General features: G+C 40.9%; 1 protein-coding gene across 4 annotated transcripts in view; it reads right to left on the bottom strand.

Moving 5' to 3' along the window:
* Positions 1–26,187, bottom strand: part of pald1a (phosphatase domain containing paladin 1a) — a 51,116-nt gene extending 24,929 nt beyond the window's left edge. Inside the window, exons 1-18 of one of the 4 annotated variants that reach the window (XM_054599297.1) lie at positions 25,920–26,187; positions 14,659–14,853; positions 14,341–14,443; positions 12,544–12,723; positions 11,905–12,069; positions 11,648–11,808; positions 10,970–11,045; positions 9,902–10,050; positions 9,662–9,758; positions 9,193–9,297; positions 8,679–8,774; positions 8,447–8,581; positions 8,055–8,171; positions 7,091–7,270; positions 6,745–6,942; positions 6,064–6,204; positions 5,890–5,961; positions 2,177–2,317 (exon numbers count right to left, since the gene is read on the bottom strand). In XM_054599297.1, the coding sequence (XP_054455272.1) occupies positions 2,177–2,317; positions 5,890–5,961; positions 6,064–6,204; positions 6,745–6,942; positions 7,091–7,270; positions 8,055–8,171; positions 8,447–8,581; positions 8,679–8,774; positions 9,193–9,297; positions 9,662–9,758; positions 9,902–10,050; positions 10,970–11,045; positions 11,648–11,808; positions 11,905–12,069; positions 12,544–12,723; positions 14,341–14,443; positions 14,659–14,840 (2,298 nt within the window). In that variant the 5' untranslated portion in view covers positions 14,841–14,853; positions 25,920–26,187. Of the gene's footprint in view, positions 1–2,176; positions 2,318–5,889; positions 5,962–6,063; positions 6,205–6,744; positions 6,943–7,090; positions 7,271–8,054; positions 8,172–8,446; positions 8,582–8,678; positions 8,775–9,192; positions 9,298–9,661; positions 9,759–9,901; positions 10,051–10,969; positions 11,046–11,647; positions 11,809–11,904; positions 12,070–12,543; positions 12,724–14,340; positions 14,444–14,658; positions 14,854–17,131; positions 17,183–21,477; positions 21,882–22,573; positions 22,610–25,919 lie in introns of those variants that run through there. The other 3 variants (XM_054599299.1, XM_054599298.1, XM_054599296.1) reach the window with 3 other exon arrangements.
* Positions 26,188–26,423: the final 236 nt, after the last annotated feature.

Here is a 26,423-nt window from a genome sequence, read left to right on the forward strand (position 1 = left end):
CCTGTGGATTCTTCCTATAAATAAATAAAAATTCTGTTCACATCCAGCATTTCTCACCAAAACACACGTGTATAGTCTTGAGATTTAACAAACACGTATAGATTTCCCCCCGCATGAAACAAGGTGTGTTTTTTTCACTGCCTTTGCTGACACAGAGCCTTGCTCCGTTGCAGCTAACTGTCGATCAATATAAAAGCGCAAAATTGCCGGCAGGAATGTGTTTACCGTGGCCTGCGTCGTCATGGGAGTGCATGATACAAACAAACCAAAGACCCACTCATAAAAAATGTTGCTCCATAGCATTACCAGAGGTCAAACATTTTACAGGGTCCAATGGAAGTATCACTGCTGGGAATAATGGTCAAAACTACAAATGAGAGAACCAATTTTTAATCAAAATTATCCCTTTGAACTTAGCTTTTTGTTACTGCTGATACAATTATCATGCAAACTACCTAATTGATTTGAAAGTGAGCCGAGAGCGAGCCTTTTTCCTGGAGCCTGGCATCAGAGAGTGACAGACGGAGAGAGAGAGAATATAGGCGAAAGACAAGGTACACGGGACAATGAGGCCCATTGATACGGCGGAGACGGGACCGGGTGCCTCCAGCACGCTGAGAACGGCTGACGGTGCACAGGGGCACAATGATTACAGTCTGCATTACAAATGGCTAAAACAGAGCCGTGGTCCTGCAGAGGCCACGGCGCCAAGAGAGACCTGGTCCAGATAGGTCTTCAAAGCCTAACTACAAGCTATTTTTGTTCACAAGGAACACCTCACAGATATGCAGCCACTTTTCAGATTACTACTGATTCTCCTTACAGTAGCTGCATTAACTAATTACTAAAACAAACCCAAACAGACAAAAAGTCTAGGCTTTGAGCGGCCAGAGACTTGAATGAAAACACAGATCTAGTATACGTGTTCCTATTGTTTACCGTGCAGGAGACTTCCATCACCTCTGTTCACATGGCGCATCAGAGGTTAAATAGACTTTTGGTCAACACTCTAAACACTTCAAGCTCATGTCGCAAAGAGAGCGAGGTTGGGTAAGAGAGGACAAATTTGTCTATGTTTTGACATAGAAATTGCCCATAAAGAGTGAAAATGTGGGATAACACACGTTTTTTGAGATACGTTTATGGGATGGTGCTTAGAGTGGGTTCCATGCAAAACAAAAATTGTTAATTGCAATTGTGTAAAAAAAACCCAAAAAAAACAAGCAAGCTATCAAAACACTGATAACGATCCAAGTCTCAGTTTGAACCATTTCTCTACGTCACATTATGATGAAGTGATATGGGTCCAAAGATGGGTGGGTCTGAGCACTCATTACGACAGGATGCTTCTGTGTTTTTGTACAGCAGGCACATTTAATAAAGCTTGAAGAGGTCAAGCCTGAAACACCCACAAGCAATCTTTTCTTTTCTTGCCCTTTCTCCTCTCACTCTTTTGCATTTAGACCCAAAGGAATTCCTTTGAGTTATAGAGATAAGTGATGTTGCACCACGATCTGCCTCCAGAGCAGTGTCTCTCTCATTCATGTCTCTGGGAACATTCATCTAAACAAGTTATTGATGCCATCTATGGGGGTCCTGTGTTACTGCACCTAAATCCCTATTAACATGCTGATTGTGTCTCAGAATGAAGTGGACAGATTCATTCAAGAAAGCAGTGTTTGTTATTTTTCTGATTTGATCTAGTGATACAAACATCGTTCAGGAAGTTCAGAGGAATGTATGATGAGTCTTTGCTTTTGAAGACATGATTACAAATTGCAAATTTCCCCGCTGTGGGACTAATAAAGGATTATCTTATCTTATCTTATTATGTGCAATATATATTCAACAAAAGTTTATAATATTCATCTAATGTTTTTCAATTCTTGCGAGAACTCTCAACAACATATTCTCTAGACTTGATTCTAAACCCAACCCTGACATTCTTAATCCACAAAACAGCCTTTGACGAAGAGAGGACTGGCTAAGATGTCCTTAAACGTCCAACTCACAAGGTGTAAAAGCAAACTGTTGCTCAGAATGACAGAAGTATGACAGCAGACACACAAACAGACTGCAGTTTTATTCTTTTGCCTACTTATGCCCTGCATTAACCTGTTTAAGATCTATCTTTCTCAACTACCGGGTCATGAATACGTCAGGAGATGTGCTCTACCTGTCTGTACGTGCAGATGATGATCTCTCGCAGATGATAGTGCATGGGGGTCATTGTCTCGCTGACGGAGTCCAGGGCCATGTCCACCTCCCTCTTCATCCTGTGGCCGTCGGGGAGCAGACGTACCAGCTGCATCACGACCTGCACACCAGAAAAAACAGGAGAAACTCTTTATACAGTGTGTTTAAGGCCAAAGAAGACTGCAAAATCTAACAAGTATCTCCAGCTCTGGTCCCTCGGACTCCCACTCAACATAACAATTTTATTGTAACCAATAACACCAAGGCTGCACAGAAAGTAGAAGGAGAAGCAGCATCATTTCTTCTGTCATGGTACTGTAAATCTCTAAATTTGAAGCGTTTCAATGTTGGTTTAACAGTTGAGAATGAAAGTTTTTGACCTTGGAAACAGCAGTTGACGAAAACAATTTGGACACAAGGTCTGCAGCTGTTCTAGCACTTTTTAAGTGCCTTATGGGAATATATTCCATTAAAAGGTTATTTGCTATCCTTTCTTTACATGCAATGTAAAAAAAAACTAATCCCACTGCCTGCATAGAATTTGGGTTTTTATGTCTTATTTTGTATGTTTTATTCAGTATTTTGGTGCATTATGAAAATGAGTTTTCTTTATGTATGAAAACATACTTTTGTGCCAGTAGAATAAAATTATCATAAAAATACTATGAGAAGGGATTGAAACGCCTCTGTTCATCTTGCGAGGTCTGTTGATAACAGCTCTTTGTGCAACGGGTTTGTTTGGAAGAGCACTGCCCGTCAGTCCTGACCTAATTTAAATATCGGTACGGGTTCACTTACAGCGTTGACCTCGCATAGATGGGCAATGATTCCATCAGCCCGTGAAAACACAGCACTGTGTGGCAGACGGCTCTAAGCTAATTTACGTAAACCTCGTTGGTGAACTTCTACAGCCGGTTTACTTTGGGTACTAATAATAACACCAATAAGCAAAAGAAGAAGCAAGAGGCAGCGTGGGAGGAAAGTAAATGAGCAGGATCAGAGAAAAGAACAGGCCTGCAGGCAAAACCCTGTTTACACATTCGGTGTGCGTTTCAGACCGGCAGCATCAGCATGCAGCCTGACCACTGTGCCTCTGAAAAACACAACCTGTGTCAGGTTACTACAAAACCTTAACAATTTGCTCTTCAAGATTTCTGTCAAGGTTAAATTGTTTTTCTTTCCTACTATTTATTCTACTGAAAGTCTCAATCCACGACATGCCTTTTAATGCCCAGACTGACTTAACATGACAACAAAATCTATGTTATCAAAGCAGATGACACCCTTTAAAAAACACCAAAGTCACACAATGACACGATCAAGCGAGGTAAAAACAGTGATTTTCTGTGGAGTGTGAGGGCTTTGACAAGAGGGATAGAACGGCTTCAGCTCCCTGTCAGAAAGGGCTAGAAAATACTCTCTGGGTATTTGTTTTAGGTGGCTAAAATAAGTCCCCGTCTACCACAGTGCATTGCTTTACTCCTAAATCGATACTTCTGTCTGCTAAAAGTTAAACTTCCAAACTATCCCTTTCAGCTCAAGTTGAGCAATTCATTTAGTGGCCACTTGGTGGCAGCAGAAACAAGTTGTGATCACCAAATTGACTTATTCTCACTTTTAAAGTTGCTATGGCAAATTTTGTTGGCAAACTGTTGCTTTTGTATTAACTTATTAATTCATTTGGATTCATTTTTCTGAACGTAAGTCCAATATTCACTCTCTTCTATCTCTTTCTTTGGTTTTCTTTTTCACTCTTGAGGGAAATATCTGGCTCTGTAGCTGCTAAATGCTCCACTTTGTTCACCAGTTAGTTGCTCACTTTATGTTAATAGAAAAATATTTATTATAGCCCCTTTAACTAAATCTTAACAGAGTTTGAGATGCTTCATCTAACCGGGTGCTGAGTATAGGAGGATCAACTGACACGGTTTCACACCAGGAGAGGATGATATCACACCACATCAGCTCCTCAACGACTTGATGTTCTGGAGCTCACAGCATAGCAACACCGTTTTGGGTGATGAGGCAATGGGGATGGAAACAACACACACATCCCTCGGTGGTTGAATTGGATGCAGACAAGGTTTCCGTGGCAACCACTCTGTGTATCCCAGAAACCCGGGTGGCCCTCGCTGCTGTGATTGGCATGCGGTATTGTGTGCCTGCTGAGTGCGGCCACAGTCTCTGTGTGTCCATTTTTACGGTGCCGAGGACACGGCCAGCAGGTTCCAACCACCGATTCATTGTCACAACTCTGAATCAAGAAAAACACCAAGCAGCTCTAATTCACAGACACTGTTCAGACCAGAGGAGAAACGGCTTTGGCTTCTGGCTTTGTTTTCCCAAAGCTTTCAATCTCAGGTGCAGTTTGGAAAACTAAAAAGAGCTATACAGTACTCCTTTAATACACAGTTGTATAGCATGGTGATGTGATTCATTAAAGAGGTCGAGACAATAGCTGCCCTGCTAATATTTGCCTCTGACCACAAGCAAACACAAACAAGTTCAATAAACCCTCATTCTCTACTGCCTTCATTGACTCAACTACATTAAGCCAATGAAATCTTAAATCTACCGTTCAAAGCGGTTCGATGCATCTTATGCTCCCAGCAGCCGCAAACACATTACAGTTCAACAGGCAAAGAAATAAGTGCCTCCTACAGAAATTCACTCTTTATCAACAGGGAAGCGAATGGTTTAAAAAGGTTCAACGCAACGCAACAACAGTAACATCTCAATTAAAAAAGCCAGTCTAATAAAAATTCAGTGCTGACGGAGAGAGAATTCAGAAACTTCCAAACATATAGCTGCTTATATTTATGTGTTTTTACCATCAACAGCATCCATTTACTTTCCCTTTTACTCGCACAGAAACCTGCTTCTGTTTGATGTCAATCAATGTAATTACTGAGCTGTTGAAACATAATGAAAATGTATTGACCTGTTGATCATGATACAGTGTTAGATCATTAGCATCTACTTCGTAGTGTGCTATTTTCCCAGAACCTTTCTTTATTTTATAGTTTGATTAGAAAGGGACATAAAACTTGTTATGGGTATTTTGAGCCATGGATTTCTTTTTTCTTTTTTTGCTGATTAATATGATAAGTAAAACTAATCACGATGAAGATTAGAATCCACTCCAATTATCACATCATGCAGATACTTTATTTTAGAACAAACACAGATCATGTCTCAGCAATGATATGTAAATGGTTGTTAAATGCTGTGATGAACATGAATCTGAAAGGACAGATGGAACTGGGAAGGAAATTTCATCAGTAACCCTATCAATGAATCAGAATTTTATTTTCCCTATAAATTGTTTTGTCTATAAAATATCAGAAAATATAACTTCTCACAGTCCAAGGTGACGTCTTCAAATGTCTGACCAACTGAGCCAAAACCCAAAGATATGAAATTCTCATAATGAAGAGTCTTGTACCAAAAAAAACATTTTGCATTTTTGGTTTAAAAAAAACAGCTAAAAAGATGTTTGGAATACCAAAACAGTTGATCATTTATTTTCTGTTGATTTACTACTCGGTTTATCGACCAATTGTAAATATGAATGAATAAACTGTTGTTGCCTGAACTTGTCTCAAGATCCCAGAATTAACTTTTTTAAGATCACAAGTTGCCTCTTAATTCTGAGTTTATATAAATCGAAATTGTTATCAAAAGTGTACATACCTCAAATTCTCCTTTTGTGTACTTGGCGTCAGGAACACTCACAAACTCATCATCACCAAACTCTGGAAAACCCTGCAAAGTGGACGACACCATTTTTTTAAACGTTACTTTGGATCTTGGAAACGTAATCATTTTAAGGTAAATGGTTTTAAAACACTGAGGAAAACGTCTTACATTAAAGTGCCAGAGAGTCAGAACAGAGACAACCATGGCGGTCGTGGTCCTGCCTTTGCCGTTGGAGCAGTTAAAAACGAAGGCTGAGTGAGAGTCCTCAGCCAGGGAACTCTTCATGGCCTCCAACAGTTTATCAAAATCCTGAGAACAAGAACACACAAACAGAGTTCAGGCACAAACACACACAAACATACTCTACCACAATATATCTTAGTTTGAAACCAATCAGAGGTATAACAGCATATTTAATCACATGCATTCATATTATTGACTTATTTTACACAGATCAATTGGAATAAAAAAAAATAGTTTGATGGATCATTACATAAAATATATATTCAAATATGAAGATAATGCTAACTCTAACTTCTTTAAAGTGACTTATACATCAAATTTTACATTTTTAAATCGGATTTCTAATAAATGTCTGCGATATTAATGAATAATAATAAAGAAAATTATAAAATACAACGTATGAGGTTGTGAAAAGTTGCAAAATAGTTAAATCTGATTGTCCTTGAATTGTGAAGATCATTCTAAACCACTAGAGGGAGCACAGTGCATATTCATTGTCACTGTTCTTCATTACAAGCTGCAACAAATGAACCTATCAGCTAATTCTGACCCTAGTGACTGCGTATTTGAGAGTACACATGTTTATAATCCCCCTCACATCATTACCTCTTCCTTGGGCGCGCTGCAGTCTGGCAGCGGGATGCGTTTGCTCACGAGGCCCTGCTGGGAGCCTGTGTGCTGGTTGAAGATCTCCTCGACCGTCAGGCAGCTTTTAAACATCTTCATCTGTTTCTCCTGCTCCAGCGTCACCTCGAGCCACTTCTGAGCTCGCAGGATCTCCTCCTTCAGAGACGTCTCCAGTTTCTACAGAACAGGAAGGGACGTGAGAGCAATTTTACTTCAAATAGGCCAAATACTAAAGCTTCTGATGCTAAAACTAGTGACTGTCTCAGGCACTCTTGATCACCTGTACCCCGAAAAATGCCTCCTAAGAGCATCGTTCTCACTTTACCTCTATCAGCTGTGGGTCAGACAGAGGGATAGGAATCTGCTGGTCCAGGCATGAGGGCTCCCTCGGTGTAAACATCTGACCATTCCCTTCTAGCACCAGCTCCTCCTGCAAGTTGACCCACAACACGTGGCTGTGTTTCCTCTTCTCATCCGTCAGGTGGGCCAAAACTGCTCCGGTAGCCTGCATACACAGCAAGTTTATGATTAGACGGTAAGGAGCTGTTAGTCTGGCTCCAGCATCTTGAGGTGGGTGTTTGAGTACAAACTGTCATGAGTCATTCCTCTGAGTCTATTTGTACTCTCATGAATATTCCTGACTGCAAGGATGCATATTGGTGATCATTACAAAACTGTCAGTTTGATTTGGACATTTTCTGTTTTAATGGGAATGACCAAAATCAGTGTTTTACAAATCATACTATAGATGACAGAAATGCTCATTCTCATACCTTTGTGTGCATTTGATTTCAAAGACACTTTCACAAGCCAAAATTTCATCAGTTTTCATCTAAGTCTGGTGCGGTGCAACCCCTGGTGCAGTTTGTTTGGGCGGTTGCGAATCTGTAATTGTACTCTGGTGCAGACCAAAACAACAAGGTACAAGACTCATTGGGAGAGGTGGTCTCAGACCGTTTTCAAGCAGACCCTAGTGCAGTTTGATTGCAGTAATTACATGATCCGACCCAATTGCAGGAAGTGAACTAAAACACAGGTTGCCTGCAAACAAAAGATTGAATGGGAGAGGACTGACTTGGACTTCTGCAGAAAAACAGTGGCGTTTATAGAGTAATTCAAGATAAACTGGAGGAGAAGGGATTTGTGTGCACAGTAGATCGGTGCAGAGTCAAAGATTTCGGTCTGCTTCAATTTGTGAACAGTGAAATTGAACCTGACCAAATGGAAAGCAAATAAATATCAAGAGCTTTTGTATGAATCCGATGATAGTATGAATTAATTTGCTGCACCTCTGATGTTGGCTGAGCCATTCCATAAACAGGCATCTTGGGCACTCGTCTGAAGTTGACCGCCTTCATCTCCTTGACTGTGCTGAGCACGTCAGGAGCCAAACACTCATCAGCAACCTGTGCAGACACACACACACAGTTAAACATGGTGCATTTGAAGATACAGATGATTACATGACTGTGTGGGAAGACTGTGAGATATTTGAGATATGTTGGGCTAAAGATTGACATCTTGCGGCGAGCTAAAAAGCAGAAGCATTTATATGCATAAACAGCGAGAATACATCAGTGTCCTGCACGATTTTTGGTTTCAGATTACAGACACACATATATAAAAAAAATCTAACGCCCACGGCATCAATCTTCAGCGTGTGTGCTCTTGATTTCCTCACCAGGACGCGGGCCCCTCTGGTGACCAGCTCGGCCGGAGCTGACAGCTCTGATAGGTCCATGCAGGCCAGTAACCTGTACAGCCAAGCGTGGCAGCACATCCACTGGCTGAAGTTGGACACAAAGGCAAGAGGATACTGCGAAATGAAACACATAGTTAACTCAGATTATTTTAATGGAACATTTTTTTAATGGAAACCCAATAAAGATATTTACCAAAATACACAACTCTACCTGTTCATGAAGGTATGCATTAAATACAATCAAGTAGAAGTAGCGCTCCAAGCTCTGCATGGTTCTGTTGAGAAAGTAGTCTTTGGTACTGCTTCCCTGAGAAACAAACAAAAGCTTCAATATCGTTTCAAAATAGCAGCTCATATTTCTGTGAGGTGCATATTTTTTTATTCTCTGCATTTAAGATCTTGCTAATTTTCCTGACACACAGGAGAAAATTATACAAAAACATCACTCTCTAAAGTCCTTCATCAGCTCAAGGGCCCAGATTGTTAAGGACTTTTCATGCATCATCATCATCATCATCATCATCATCATCATCATCATATCATCATCATTATCCTCCTTTGATTTCTGCTTCCCTCTTGCTTTATTTAGCAGCACATACATTTACAAGCAGAAGCAGTTGCAAATCAAGTGTCATTACGGCACCAGGGGGCTGCCTTTGAAGAGACATTTGTGGTTGCTGTGAGCGCTGCAAGATCACAGCAACCACAAACAAAAAAACACAAACCTGAATCTGATAATCTTCTCCGATCCCTTCCAGCTTACTCTTGTTCTCATATATTGCTTCTTTTATGTTGTGCATTTCGGAACAAAGGGTGATAGCCAGGTCAACCTGAAGGATAAACACAAGACATTATCAACTTCAACAATTTTGAGATGCATTATTTTGAAGGAAAAATATAATCATCGATTTAAACAACATAAATTGAAAACTCCCTCCTGAAATTGTTGATTCATGAAAGTACTTGTGTCTGATAAGGTTTTACAAAGTAGGTCAGTTACAGCGTCGGAAAATTCTTAAAATTACAACTACTCAGAATCTATTAATAAACAAATATTCTCAGTTTAACTGGGAGGGACAAGATAGCTGCTAATTTACTGAAAAAAAACACAGCTTTTTTGAGCGGAGCTGGCCTTTAAGAATTGTTTCCTTCTTAAACTGGATGTTGTGTTGGTGTAGTTTGCATCTGCTTTACCTCTTCCATAACCTGCTGTCCATTAGGCAGCTTGTTGATCAGAGACTGGATGACATGGAACAGTGGTTTGGGCTTTGAAGCTGCAGCCTCCTCAACTCTGCAAAACAAAGTCCAATCTTAACCTGGCATCAAAAACTGCTCCTATTTAAAAGCTGCCTCATTATACTGTATTATAAAAACATGTGATCAGGTTTTCTGACTCATCATTCTCTGGTTTTTCAGATGCATTTGATTCCTTACTGTGGTTGTGAGTCACCCCTCAGACGATTCATGACCAGAGTGCCCAGGATCATGGCTAAATTGGTGCGGCCGACGCCCACCTGGCAGTTGAAGAGCAGAGCGGGCAGCGACCGGGACGCATCGTGGCCCAGAGACAAGCTGGGGCTCTCCTGGAAAACAGAACACACACAGAAGAATGTAAAACACCTAATAGAGATAAACGGCGTCACATCATTATGGTGGTTAGGGAGGTTCAATTTGGCCTGAATTTGGTTGGGAAATTAAAGTTTTTAGAAAACATGGTTACGTATTACCCGCCACACAGAGCCATTAAAAGCACTGTTCAGTTTTTGACTTGAGGTCTAAATGTCTTTCAGCAAATCAATGCTGGTTCCTAATTTCATTTTGGCAATATTTTAGTTGAGATAAGGAAAGTGTGTTTAAACCACAAAAAAACAGAAGTGAGACAACCTCCTGGAAATTATAATTGCAGTGGAGAATATACAGGGTTCCTTTAAATCTTTCAAAAATGAAAGATTTAAAGGAACCCTTTAAATTCCTTTAAATCTTTCAAATGTTTAAATGCGAGACAAGCGAGAACGAAAAAGAAAGAGTGGAAGACAGAGTAACACTCAGTAAAGCTCTGATCCAAACACTATAAACTAGACACTTTCCAACCACAGGGAACTGGACCAGCTGCTGCAAGAAGGTCCAAAAAAGGGCAAAACAGGACGAAGAGAATATCCTGTGTGAGTGAGGGGCAGGACGGAAACCAGAGAGAGCAGATGCCCAAAGAGCTGACATTGAGTGAGTGCAAACTGCAGGTTTTCGGCCATTTATCATATAACTATCACACTTATTAGTGATTAATAGCACGGACAGGATGGATTCAAAAGGCTATGTGTGGATTAAAAAAAGGTAACAGTGAGAAAGTCCAGATGCTCTCCAGTATTCCAGTCATTAATAACTTTAACGGCACATCAAAACAACATCCCATCATGAGAAGCACAACCAAAAATAGTCTATCCAACTAGTGGATCGTGATCAAGTTTTTTTATTATTATTTTTTTTTTTAAATGTATGTCTTACCCTGAGTATGCTAATAAATGCGTCAAAATCTTCCTCCAATGGCGCTCCTTCCATTGGTAGTGGTAATCTGTAGTACCTGCAACATAACAGATTGTTACCGGGAGTTGAACCTCTGCCTGTTTTGTGTCAACATTGCCCTTATGTAGATCATAACACACTGCACATACACATCTGACCTGAAGTAAGACTCGACAGCGCCCTCATTTTGTGTTTACTAATTTCATACAAGCCTTGGATAGAAACCGACAATCCATTAGGAATGAAGGGGGAGATGAAAATCGTGGGATCATTAATGTCCCCTTAAAAATACACCACCTGTAATTTAAACTATTCATAATAAAACACCCTGCTGCTGTCTTTAGACTACAAAACTTCAAGAGAGTCAGAGACGCTCTCCTCGGGGAGTAATATATTATCTTGCGGTGGAGATGTTGTAAGCAGCTCGTGATGTCTCCATAAAGCTGATGCTGCTGATCTGATTGCAAACAGGATGCTGCAATCTTTTAGTTTTTATGCTCCCCCCTTTTTCTTCTGACAAAAGCAGGGCAACCGGCTTTTGCACAAACAAACGACCACTATTTATAACCTGGCCTGCATATCCTACTGCAGGCAGCCACACGTTGCTCTATCTAAACTGAAGTGTGAGCTGAGGGCTAATAAAGGAACAATGTAAACAACCTGTAGGCCGGCATGGTGAACATGGGCCTCTTATAGACCTCTTCAGTCACATGGATGTCCTCCTCACACATGATGGAGATCTTCTGCGGCTCGTCTTTTAAGTGCTCGATGTCGTTGTAGACGTAGAAGATGTTTTCGTTGAGTTGTGCAAAGTCATGGAGCTGCGGAGGAAGGGAGGGGGGAGGGGGGGTGTTTCAATACAGCTAAACACTATATTGTGCCAAAATGGGGATGTTGAGTTAGTGTGTGTTCGTCACCTCCTTCCTGATAGTGAGCTCCAGCCTCTCCACCAGTTCCTCCTTATTCAGGCCATGCAGGTTTTCGTGGAGGTTTTCCTTCCTCCTCGGTGTGTACGGCACAAAGTCGTCGTCCTTATGCAGGAAAACCACCGGCTCCTCTCTCACACAGAAGAATATAACCTCCTGTTTGCAAAAGCACAGCAAAATAAGCATCAAATAACAGCTTTTTAAAGTAAGAGGCAGTTGTCATCTACCAAATACAACACTTCCAAGAGCAGCTGGAAACAGTCGTTGTTGTCGTATGACAAGCAGCGCATGCGGACGGAGTTTAGGGAAGCCTGACGTATAATTTTGCCAATTTATTATCAATTAGGGTCAGTTTTCTAGCCGATGTAAGCAGAGAGATTCATTTTCCACTGGTACACGTGACCGCAACTTTCTGTTTGCTCAGTTCTACAATTCAGCCACAGCCTCCACTGAGCACTTGACTCCTCAAATATTTACTGACAACACGGGTGGAAAAGAGGCCAGGCAGAGCTACACAGACGCCAACTCAGGAGAAATAAGGGTGTAAAACCTAGCAGTCAACATTTGTGTGTGTGTGCGTGTGTTAGTTCTGCATGTATACATGTTTATATAAAAGGAAGCAACTGTGACCTCGTGTCCTTGTGCCTGGAGCCTCTGAAGAACATGTTTGAAGCCATTCAGACTCGGCTGACCCATCCCATACAGCGGGTAGGATCCCCTGACTTGGCGGAAGTTGGGTGCTCCATAGCTGCCCGTGGTATTGAGGACGTCTGCCTTGCTGTACACGTCCTGGACCATGAAGTACTCCCCCTGGAAAGCAATGCAAATGTCATCTCAAAGCAGGACCCGAACTAAACATTTCTCCAGCATTCGAGCACGCATTCATTTGCATTTGTAAATTCTGTAAACGACTTGCATCCTCACTGGCATTTTAAACTTTTTCGTTCTTCGCTATTCACCCTCACTGAAACATCAAAACAAACAGAAAATGACGAAAATCTTCTTCTTCTTCTTCCTCTCTCTGATGACAAATAACAAAAAGGACACAGTCTGGTTACTTTGTTGCCTCAACAAGATAAATCTCCGCTCTGACGTCTCCTTGCAAAGATTATTGAGATTGTGTTTTAATAGAGCCAAGTACGTCAAAATATTTTTCCAGTATGTGACTCTGATTCATAGAGGTTAACATTATCACTACATTGTTGCACTTTACTGATAAGTAGGCATTGGTTCCGCTTCTATTTTGGATCCAGTTCTAGGTTGGTAAAATACCCGGATTTGTGAAGCTCTGCGGGCAACCAATCCCTTATTGATTCACTCACAATAGCAGTTGGCTGTTTCTGAAAAACAACTACGAAATGCAACATTTGAGGGAGTGAACATCAAACCGTCCATCATTGTAATGCAAGAGGATTTCTGATAACTTCAGGAGGTCATGTGATCTGCCTCAGTGTAGCACCGGTGTTAAGCCATATTATGTTACACGTACGATTCTGAGACCTGAAGCCATGCAACAATGACTTCAGCTTTGATTTATTGATCTTAGTGATTTTAAATGTGAATATTTTCTGGTTTCTTTACCGCTTGATGAGAGAAAACTGAATATCTATGAGTTGTGGACAAAACAAGGCATTTTAGGGACATTTTATAGACCAAAGGTCCAATCGATTAATCAAGAATATAATTGACAGATTAATCAACAATGAAAATAATCATTAGTTGCAGCCATAATTTCCACTGTGCTGTTTTTACTTTTTTGAGTGAGGACAGGGTTAATGAATGTCACAGAGCAGTCCCTAAAGACAGAGTATATTTTAACAAATATGTCTTCATTCCCCACCAAACAAACTCCCTAAATAGATTTGATAAGGGCTTTGAAATGGATCAATTAGTAGATCTTGCAATCAAAATGCCACCAACGCCCTGCTGACATCTGTTTTGTGTGATTTTAACATTTCTGATACACAACACCAGTGCGAACAGACGTTTAATTGTTCTGGAAATCGTCTCGCGGTTGGTGTTTTCAAATTTCTCCACTCTGGAAAGAGTTATTTTTAAATACTATTTTTGGATCGGAGGCCAAAATTGAGAGGAAAAGATGCGTTTTCAAATTCATGTGGATGAGATCTTACTGTGGGTGAAATTACTGGCCTATAAATACACATGTAAACAGATGTTGTGGGTTAACACTGACAAAACACTGCATGCCTGAACAGACGCAGCAGAGGTGACAGAGCAGATCAAAGCCCTGGTAGCAGGGTGACAACATTCCTGTATCAACGGCTGCCCCGGATCATAAAACAGCGCATGACAATGTTCCTATGCCACGCTGCACTTCGGACATGTGAATGTGAAAAGAGCAGACATAGAGACAGGTGAGATGACTCCACGTATTTCCACCACAACGCGGTGCGGCATCGTCCTTACCTGCACCAGGTAGTGCTCGGGCATAGCGTCTGATATCCGACCCACTTTGTAGTTGGTCTTGAGGATGTCATCGTGAATCTGAAATTCCTGTCTGCAATTATACCTTTAAAAGAGAGAACACAACAGCAGGTCTGGATGGTGAAGAGAGGTCAATTTAATTATCAGCTACTGTTTGCCAGGCCTGAATTTGACAAATGAGATGATAACGGGGGCAAACACTTCGGCTGTGGGTGGGGGGTGGGGAGGGGGAATGGCACCACAGTGATCAAAGAGGATTAACAACCAATTGTGAGAACGCGGATTCGGGGAGGGACTTACGTGATGACGACAGGTGCGACTTTGTTGGTGATAATGGACTTGGCCTTGTTGTGGATGTTGTGTGTCTGAAAGGGGCTCATGCTGAGAGACTGCCTGCTGTCGGCCATCCCGTTGCCATGGACACTCTCAAGTGGCGACGCTACGGACACAGGCTGTGGCGCGGCACTGGCAGTTGTACCCATGCTCCACAAGCAGCTGTGAATGACATCGCAGCGGACTCAGAAACAGGAAGCAAACACACGCGCACACAAACAGAAAGACCCCGTACGCGGTGGCAAAACATACGGTGTATTTGCCGAGTGACGACACTTACAGACGTATTTAAATTGGGAAAAATCCATTCGTTGCATGACTCACACTTCAACACTGACGTGATTGAAAAAAAAAAAAAAGTCTATCTGTCACTGATATTATGTAAATAAAACGTGAACACTTTTTCAAGTGATATACACCTTTGTTTATATTTTTACTTATTTAATTATAAGCCATTCTAGCAGCTGGCTTTTGGGGTGGCAATGTCCTTTTGTCATTCCACCACTTTGGTCCAGACTAAAATGGTTTCAGGTAATACAATAAAACCTCTTCATACCTTTACACCAAAGATGAAGGAGCAGCAAGTTAGCTTAGCTTAGCATAAAGACAAAAAACATTGTTTTAACACTGTGTTTATTGCGGATTAATCAAATGAAATATCAGGTATTAATTAGTTAGCTGTTAAAGGTGCTTGTAGGCAGATCTTTTGTTACATTTAGACAGAGCCGTGCTATCGCTTCCCCCCGGTTTGCAGTCTCTGTGCTAAGCTAAGCTAACTGACTGCTGTAGCTTCATATTTACCGTACAGACATGAATGGTATCAATCTTCTCGTCCAAGTCTCAGCAAGAGGTAAATGAGAATATTTCCCCTAGGGCTGTCATCAACCAAGGAAATGCTAAGTCGACTAGCACTAATTTTTTCACTAATCGATTTTTTGATTTAATAGACCGATCTATAAAAGTGTAAAAGTTTCCCCATAAAGAATCTCACAGAGGCACCACTTTAAATCTTGTGATCACCAGAGATGTGCTCATAAGTTCTTGGATGTAAGTAATTCAGCAAGAAAAATGCATTTAAAAAACAACAATCGACTTAAGAAATCTTAGTTGACAAAAAACAAATTTAACAATTTGCCAACTAATGGACTTAAAGATAGCAGCCCTAATTTCCCAAAACATCAATCTTATAATTTTAAATTTTAAGGACTTTTTGTTTTTTGCATTCACGATGCACGTTTACGCAGAGGTTAAAAAAACGTCAAAGCACACATGTATTTCATCCAGCTGCTAAATCTCAAAAATGTAAATATTTTTATACACAAGATAACGTCAAACTGCTCCTGCTATTATTTCTTATGTATTACACGAAAATAACAGAGCAGATGCAACCTGTTTGATGCCTTTGTATCTGATAAAGAGCCAGTCTAGGCTATGTGATAAATAGCATCCTAAATGTTAATCATGCAATTAAAAAAAATGTAACCAAAGCATTTTTGTGAATCTTTCCAGAGAGTTAGAACATGCAGAGATTCGACTCAATCGACGATTCAATCATGGTGGCATAGAGTCGAGTGTGACAGTAATTGTATTTTAACCATATAGCTTTAAACTGAGCACTCAGACCCCCCCCGGCGAGCCGACCACAGGCTTCAAGGAGACCTCCTCCCCTCTGAATAAACAGTGAGCTTTGCAAGGGGCTCTGCCGATACACAAATGAGTCTTCTGACAGGCTAGCAGTCAGGAGTAACACTTCTCCTCAACATCACTTATAACATGTAGCTGCTCAGGAACCTACAGCGGCAGAGCACACAGAGGAAGACACACATAGATGCATATAAACCCTGAAGGAATACACAAAAACCCAACACAAACTCACAAATAAACATGCCGTAACACTGGAGCTGCAGAGTGGAGCCCAAAAGCTCACAATCAACCCAACATCCAAATCTACTTGATACAACCTGCGTGATCTCCAGCTTTGAATAGAGTGGGCTCTCATTGTGTAGAGAGGCTCAGTGGGGAGAGAGAAGTGCCAGGTGAGTCATCACTACTGCGTTGCATCTGCAGCTGAGTGGGCAGGTCAACCTTGTACTAACAGACCTTTTCATTTGGTAAGAAAATTCTCCTCTCACAAGCACAACGGACGAGACAACAAAACATATTGATTTGCAAAAACACTGAAGCAAAGACGAAAAATGTTTTTACAGCTTGACCTGAATAATAACTGCTGCGTAAAAAGACTGAAGAGTAAAAAGAGGCCCGAATCTCCATAAAAGGAAGCAGTTTTGTAAGAATATGGCGCTCCAGCAGCCCAAATCTATTTGAGTCCTCACCACATACCAAAAGCATCTCTGTTGCCATAATTCTAGCAACTACCACAAGAAAAAACAAAAAAAAAAAAAAAAACCTTGCAGCAATCCACTAAAATTTGACATCTTACGTGTGAGATGAAGAGCGATCTGAACTTGCAGATCCCTTTCTTCGCTGCTTGTTCTCCGCCATGGTTTGTGAGAAAAGGAGTGTGAGAACTTGGCATCACATCCAAAAAGGAATCTTTGTCCTCTGAAACCCCCTTTGCCCACCCCCAGTCGGTGGGAAACACCCCTCGTGGGAGCTCAAAGTGCCCCGTCGCTTGGCACTGGGCATAAAACTTCAGGAGATCCAGCTTTCAGACAGCGTCCTCCCCGTCCTCGTCCTACCACCTATATGATGTTGGGGAGTAGATTCATGCAAGAAACTTAAGTCTCTACTGAGGGGACCAAAGGAAGTAGTGGTACATCTGGCAGCCAGATGGCTCAAGTTCAGCTCCCTTTCACAGGGACAGACAAAGAGGAGACACAATCTGACTCTTGTACTGTATAGCAAGCAACATAAAGTACCCAAGGAACACGCTGGAGCGACAACTCTTTTGATCGACCGACAGAAAACATTTATCATTTATCAAGCAAAAATGCAAAAAGTGGATAAAAGCTTATCAAATAAGAGGATATACTGCTTTTCTATGTTTTATAAACTTGCAAATTTCATATTTTAGGTTTGGAAGACAACACTCTGATCTCTAAGAAGTATTTTTCGCATTTAATAGATTAGACAATAGAAGTCTTTCTTTTTTTTGATAATTAAATATTAGTTTTAATCCAAATTTGGTGCAAATTTAGACAGAACAGACATGTATAATCAGCAAAAGAAAATGTGAATTAATGCATATGTCCATCCATTACTTATGTGCCAATATTAGGAGTTTGTTGGAGGTAACCCTCTGTAAAAGTGCCAATGAATCACTGCAAAAGAACGTGGCATAACTGGAAGATGGATCACACTGTTTCTCTTCCTAAGAGTGCTGCCCTTTTTTCCAAATAAAACAGTATTTTGGGGGTTTTCCTTGTTCAAACAAAGACTCTAATGATAGAGGTTGTTGGTTGTTGGTTGTTGTGGAGATTATGAATCCCTTGGAGAAAAAATTGTGATTTTAAGCTTCTTCGCTAAAGCTGACTTGAATTAATAGTAATAAAAACAATCAGATCCCATGTTACTGTCCTGTTTAGTTGTGGTATTAAACACGATAGAAATAAGATGCCTTCAGTGTCTCCTTGAATTCCCATTTCAACTGAAAACAGAGCTTACAGTCTGTGCATTCCTCACAGTATAGGGCATTTCCACAGCAAACTCTTTTCAATCTCTGTCACTTTAAGTACATCTAATCAGTAGGTTTCCTTTACCCTCCACCACAGTCATGCATGAGAATATGCATGTTCCCTAACTGGCTCAGTCCAAGGCCATAAAACACTCCGACAACAGATTCTCCCACTATCCTCATCCACACTTAAACTTCCTATATTTTATCTACTGTGGTGTTTTTATTTGTAAAAAGTCTGAGTGTTAAATGAGGCTGACTGACAGAAGTTTTGGTTTAACAAAGCCTCCAAAAGAAAACCTGACCTGTTTAATGCTGCAGCACACACACACATGTAGCTTGCTCACTAAAGCTGGTACATTGAAAACCCTCCTCTTCCTTACCTTAACAGCCTGTCACCTCCGCTGCGAGACCATGTTGCACACACATTTTGATACGGAAGTTCTTGCTTAAAACAAGCTTGTCAGCCACACTGATTTCAGCATGGGCAGGCCTGGTCTAGCAGGCGGGCGGGCGGGCAGCATGGGCGGAGGCCTGAGTAGAAATAGCCCTCAGTCATAAACATCCTCCTGGAGATCCAATCAAGGCAACTCATCAGAGAGGCTGTTTATCCCGCATGTCAACCAGAGTAGTGTTACGCTGCTCGCGAAGCCAATAAAAACGACAAACTTGGATTTCCCCAACGCAAAAAAGTAAATAACTAAACACAAACAGGATGATCTTGAGTTCACCTCAAGAGTGTTGTTTTGCCATCCAGGCTGTGAACAGCAGGTCCAAGTTAGTCAAAGGCACTAATATTTAAATTCACAGACAGAAGAAGGACCATGGAAACTGGTACCTCCTGCCAGCCAACCGGCGTCGCGCCATTCAGGGCCGGTGCATTTAAATTCAGCCGGTGCGCCAACTTTGCTGTAGCAACGTCTTCACACAAAAGGGCCTGAGTGCAGACAGGAAGGAGCGTGCAGCTGCAGGATGCATCTGTTGGTGGCCCCGAGGAAGGATGCAGAGCACTCTTCATTCACGAGATATGCAAGGGGTTCAAGGGAGACGGGTATCCCTTTGTAACGCCTAAGGGATCTTTCAACGCAACCTCCCATATAGGGATGATGAAGAGAGCCGCCAGCTTGGCAGCAAAAACCAATGAGCTCAATACAACGTGATTACTTGGCAGTTTTGTTCATCTTATTCAGGGATCCTCTGTTTTTCTGGAGGCCACTCGCTCAGTCTGCCAATGTCAAAGTCTGAAATCCTGATGGATGCGCAAAACCACCAAAAAATATATATATATATATATGAAAACAACGTAAGAAACGTAAGCTTATGTGTCTTTCGGATGTCTGATGACAACATATGCAGGAATGTGTAAAAGACTGTCCGGCATTGCTCAAGAACCTAATCTAATGTATTTCAATTAAAGGTTTGGTGTAATCCAATCCGTGTCTTATTCATAACAATGACACAATGAGCCACAGTCTCTCACTCATCACAGGATATAGACCACCAAACCATTCAATACAACCCAGTCTCTCATTCACATTCACACACATGACAGGCTACCATGCAAGGTGCACCATCAGACTCTGACTAACATTCATTCACATCCAGTCCACACCGATGGCACACACAAGTGTCTTGCCCAAGGACACACACACACACACACACACACACACACACACACACACACACACACACACACACACACACACACACACACACACACACACACACACACACACACACACACACACACACACACACACACACACACACACACACACACACACACACGCCCATGCCAAGGAAGTGTAAGCACACCTTGACAGGAAATGCTTAGTTGTACTCTTTGAAACTTCCTCCCTGCAGCTGCACCACATATTTCACCAACGAGGTTAAGGGTTGCATACAGCCGTGATTCCACAGGACATCGCTAGTTCCTGAGCTACAATATCAGAGCTGTGTGGAAATGAGCTCAGTGCTTCCTCTGCAGAAAATCTTTTTTTGTTGTTGTTGTTTTCCTTCAACTGTTCCAAAGATCTCATTGTGAATGTGTGTCAGCTTACAGCTCTGAAAATAAATAACCCCCAGACAACAGCCTGTTCAAAGGAAAATACTGTGGAAAAAAGGAAGCCATGTGATGCATTGTTCAAGGACTCAACTTCAAAATCTGATGAAACCACCCCCAAATAGCTTTTGCACTGCAAGACAGATTAACAGACCGGGTGAACAAACTGACAGGAAAAAAAACTGACTTCTTCTTCAATTTAAAGCCGCAAATCTACTGGGACTCCACGAGTGACACAAAAACAAAGCAGTGAATATGACATAAATCACATGAATGACCTTTAGCTTTGTACATTCTTGCTTTCATCACAGCTTGCCACTGAGCTGCTAAAACGGGTGCTCAAATCTATTTTTAAAACCCTGCCTGTAATTTATTTCATCTCAAGATGGCAATTTTATCCCCCTATGATTTTAAGGCTGCAGTATTGTGGCTTACATTTTTTTGTAACCCCAGTGTCTGACCACAATATTCTGTCAGCAGACTTACTGACAGCATTTCAATTAGTTCGCTGCCTCAGAGATCCTCTCCCCGGACAGATTTTACAACAATTTGTTAATATGTTTCTCCCCACAGCGTGAAGTGGTAAACTTGTGTGCGCGTAAACACAATCTGACTTAGCAGCTGCATTTTCTAAGTCGGCGTGGGAAGCTATAGAATCCTGTCAAACAGGCGTTGGTCCTCTGGTAACGGAATGAGAGATGATAAACACTTCAGAGGAGAGGCTAGGCATCACATGCCAGGAAGAATGTAATCCATGTAGCTATGTGAACATCAAAAATGACTGGTATTATGAAAGAATTAGTTAAACCAAAGGATACCTCGCTGTAGAAGTGTACGTATCTTCTATATTCTAAGGTAGATCACGATGATTTAATTGCATAGTGTTGTTTTAAATTTCAAGTAGGAGGAAAAAAATGTAAAAATAAATAATAATAAAAGATAAATAAAAATCACACCTGGCATCTGAAGTGATATTTAAACAACTACATACATTTTTCTTTGGCATCTATGAGAAACACACTGATGATAGCGACCACAAGCCTGCCGCGGGACTCAAGTGTCATAACACAGAGAAGTATCGCAACTGTACCTGACATTCAGCTGATCAGTCCACCATCCGAGAGGTGCTGGAGTCTCTGAGGAACATAATGGAGAAAAAAAAGAAAAAAAACTGAAAATAGTGGTTGAAAAATAATCAAAATGACTGCAGGCAGCGGCTAGTCTCAGTCAGACATCCCCGCTGGCATCTCTCTCACTGATCTATGAAGCAATCCGTCTCTTCCCACTGATCACACTACGGCAGGCTGCGGGTCTCGCATCATTAATGCGTCCTTATAAAGCGAGTCAGTGAGCGTGTCCCTCAGTGAGGACAGCTCCCAGACGGGCAGGCTGCAGGGGAGGGTAGAACGGGGGGGGACGACACAGCTCTCTGTCTGAGGTTTAAATGGGTGACGGCATGCTCCCTCGTTGTTTTTTTGTTACTTTTTTGTATGCGTCCCCTGTGCATTAGGTGCAAGGCTGCTCACACATGCTGGGATTTGTGTGTGCAACGGTGAATGTGAATGTGTGTGTGTGTGTGTGTGTGTGTGTGTGTGTGTGTGTGTGTGTGTGTGTGTGTGTGTGTGTGTGTGTGTGTGTGTGATGTGTAAAGAGGATGTGGGGGCGGACCCAGAGAGGCTTACTCATCATCCAGTTCGCTATCCCATCACTACCGGAGCCTCCTGGCAGCACAATGCCTCCCACACATGGCAGACCTTTTAACAACCGTCTCAAACACACAAATTAAACCATCACTTGCAAAACGTATTACAATCAGCTGCAGCAGTTAACCCTCTCTGACATAACGTAATGTGGACCTGCCAGGAGGCTGACAATCAGTAACAACTGCACACAGATGACATCACGTAAGCCTAATTCACTACGATGCTCTAATTACTCCATTCATTAGCGGTTAACACGTGCCATGTTGAAGGCAAACAGGCTTACAGCTGGGCAAACACTTAGATTTAAGCTTGAGGTTCAGCTGCAAATGGCTGTGTGCTCTACCTCTTATAGTTTTCACCCAGAGGGAAAACCATCTCGTCATGCACTATTTCCTCATGTGGGCTGTATAAAGCAAGAACAAAGCAAACAGTATGCAGTGATATTATACCAGGAATAAAAATTCCTAATTCAGCAAAACGTACCTCACAACTTCTATGACTCCAAAAACATTAAGTTTATCCTCTGACTGACTGCCTGTGAGAATATTTTCTTACAAACTGTGTGTAAGCAACAGTCTGTCACATGATAACGTCCAAATCAAGGATGGTTAGTTTTTTTCTGAGATATGCATGAAAAATCTACAGCTGCCACACCTGTTCCTTCCTTCCTGCAGCAGCGCAGGCCAAGACTCTGATGTTTTCGCAACACAGTGAATGTGAAACAAAACCCTCCCATTGCCTTCAAACGGCAAAACATGAATGAACCAATCCAGTGAGTGAGCAATCAGAAAACACGATTTCCTTTTCTAGGGGGATTTTGTAAGAGCTTTCTTAGAGATGTCACAAAAAAAGGTACTGGATATAAATGAAATAAATTGACAATAAAGCTACCAAAATGACACATGTAGTTACTCTGACAGGTCTGAACCCTTCAAGTCCTGCTCATTGATTTATTAGATGGCGATGAAGCAGAGTACAATTTGGACTAAAGGATGCTCTGCTTCCTCTCTTCTAAATGTCCTGAATGGAAAAAAAGAGCATACGGCTAATATCACCTGTCTTATCTGAATCCGTTCCAGGTCTGGAGTCTGTCTTACACCCAAAAAACCCAATTTGCTAAAAGCCTTTTAACAGCAACAGGAAAGGAGGAGATAGTAAATTAAACTATTTCACCTCAGCCAAAGTTCAGCTGCTAGGCACAGTATGAGAATGTGTGTTAAATTATTATTTTATGGATGAATATTAACTTGTTAAATGTTTTTTACTTTCTTGTTGTACGGGGACATGTCTTAAATATATATCACCAACATTTTGGAAAGATGAAATGACAATGAGATCAACCAAAGAGTCACATTTGGGCAATATTAAATATCCACTTGAGTCCAGTGATCAAATATGACACCTTGTGGTAAAAATGATTCATTGCAATCTGGCAAAGATTACAAGTCACTGGGATGTTCATTATTTTATGACAACTCCTTTAACACCAAACAGGTGTTTATGAGATAAAAGCTGCAGATTTGGATCAAAACAATCAAACATTAAAACATTTTATGGGACACAAATAATAGATCAACTATTTCCCATGCTTTTTGAAGTAACCCTGGGTTTTAACTGTAATCGTACCCCCGCTTTGATTTTTCTGTTCCCAACCAATTTATCAACTACACATAGATAGCTTATAATAAATCAGCATTTCACACCAGAAAATCAGCAACTTTCTGGGAGGAGTAAAGCTTCAGTTCTCTTCCTCTTATCAAGTTAAACCTAGAATAAATAGCTCAATCATTTATGATCCAGGTGTCATTTCATCGAGGGGGTTTCATGCTCTCACCCTTGATTAATTGTGATGTTCATGGTTTGATCTGCGCTCTCGGTTGTCAAGAGCCGGTTTCTGTCTTCCCCCAGGATGTGAGGTAAAGTGATATGAGCCGAGGAGACTGATCCCAGCTGCACGGGATAAATCAAACAACAGCCGGGACGACGATACATCAAAGGGCACGCTGTGCTTTGTCTTCCTGCGCTTTTGACTTTTTATACTCCACATTATACCTAATGGGAAGAATGAACATGTCTGAACATTGCTCTTGTCTTGTGGGCATTATTTTTCACTGACAGAATGTATTTAGTGATAGCCTGTTTTACATTTGCATTTCTTCCAAAACATGTTCCAGACTTCAAGTTGTTAAAGCCCCATGAGCTGATAACAACATAGTATTTGTTGCCTATTCATAACAAATATAAATTTGAAAACACAAGTTCATGTTTGACCTTCATAACAAAATATACTCAAGATCTACTGACAGTACTAGCTTCCAAGAACTTTCAACCATGTCATATTAAATAGAGAAGCTAGAACAGTAAATGGACCATTGACTATTTGATTTTGTATTCAATATTTATTAAAAAACAAAAACATTCCGGCCAGTAAATGTCATAATTGCATTAATGTTATCCATGTGTGTGAGTTGTTGTTATGGGTGCATAGTTTCCTGTATTGTAAAAAAAAAAGCTACAAGAAATGTGCTCATTAGTGATACATGGATTGCTTGGAGACATTTCCATGTTAAAAGTGTGCACATAAAAAAGTAGTAGTTATTAGTAAATAAAAAAAATGTGTGTGTGTGTGTGTTTTTAAGGACAATAAAAGCATACGTCTACATTGATCCGTCTCTATGTGTTTGCCTGAGATTTAGTTACCAACTTGAGGATCTAGTTAACCCAACTAGGGGCTTGTAGCATTACTTTTGTGTAGGAGTAAATGCAGGGGTACAAACCCAAATCCCCTTAATCAAAATCAAAGCCGGCTTATTCTCACACGCACATAAATGCACACATATGAACTCACACACACACACACACACACACACACACACACACACACACACACACACACACACACACACACACTTTTTTTCTTTCTTTGTTTTCTTGTTGTTTATAATGTATTGTTATTATAAATCATATCTTGTAAAAATGCTTTTTCAACAATATTTCATACCATATGTATTTTCTTTTTGTATTCGTTATAGTATTGTGATTTTTTTTTTTTAAATATTATATAGGTGGAGGCTTCAAATAACATTTCTTTCTACAATCAACACTTGAAATGATGAAGGCACTTGCAAATGACAAGGTAGTACAAAATGTAAACCATACTTTGGTGTTTCATTTTTTACCTCTTTACTTAAGATTTCATTAAACGTTTTTTTTTGTTTTTTTTTACAAAAAAGTACCAAAACACTGGCAACAAGGAAGATCTTGGGTAGATAATAATGAGAATAAATATGAAACAAAATTGAAATCATACCCCCTAAACTAAAAAGAAATCTGGTTTGAATTGAAATCAAACACTATATTTCTGCCTCTTCCTGCACTATAATATAATTTATCAATGTTATGTTTTTTTTATATTTTTCAATTGTGCAAATAAACCAAACTAAACTAAACTAAACTAAACTAAACTAAACTAAACTTTAGATCATTCATCACTTCCTGGGACCAAATCATTGGCAAGATGCAGCACACAATACAGTGCAGCCATGGAGGCTGGTGGTGGTGGTGTGTGTGTGTGTGTGTGTGTGTGTGTGTGTGTGTGTGTGTGGGGGGGTGCCAAGCACATGTGTGCCCCATCTACCACACAAACACTTCATTTTATGCAAATACTCCTCCCTTTTGCCCCCAGAAAAAAAAAACGCTCAGACGAAAATAAATATTGATCATGCCTCAATCTAATAAACGGTGATCAGAGACGGTGAGAGTCGTGGACGTGAAGCGCTCGTCTGTCGAGGCTCGTACAACAACAGCAGTAAACTTTAAAGCTACTCACCATTTCAGCACACGGTTGTTGGAAGAAAAGAAAAAAGAAAAAGCGTCTGTGTTTTTTAATAAAACATGTTTTTCAGTCGTCGGTCTGTCCCATGAGGATGACGCCGCCGTGCAGCCTTCTCTCTTTATACTACCAGGGGGAAAACAACATCCATTGATTATTTTTTTTGGGGTCCTTTCTCGGGAAATTTACAAGGAAAAGGATTTCTCTATGTGTGCGAACGACGGACCGCGCATGCGCAGTCTGCGGTCATCCTCGAATGTGCTCTGTGCAGGTCTCACTGACAATAACCATTCACATCCCAAAACCTTACAATGTGAATTACTGAGCTTTGTGACATTGTGCTTCAAGGTGTTCTGTAGAGTGAGAAGCCAGTTCGTGCTTCTAATGTGTTTCATACAAATATCAACAATCCACCACTTAAAACTTGTATTAAAGGGGTATTAGTATTATATGATAATACTGTGAAAATCCAAAACACCATGAAAGTAAAAATGTCATATT

The sequence above is a fragment of the Anoplopoma fimbria genome, chromosome 5, assembly GCF_027596085.1.
Source record: "Anoplopoma fimbria isolate UVic2021 breed Golden Eagle Sablefish chromosome 5, Afim_UVic_2022, whole genome shotgun sequence".
Taxonomy (NCBI): domain Eukaryota; kingdom Metazoa; phylum Chordata; class Actinopteri; order Perciformes; family Anoplopomatidae; genus Anoplopoma; species Anoplopoma fimbria.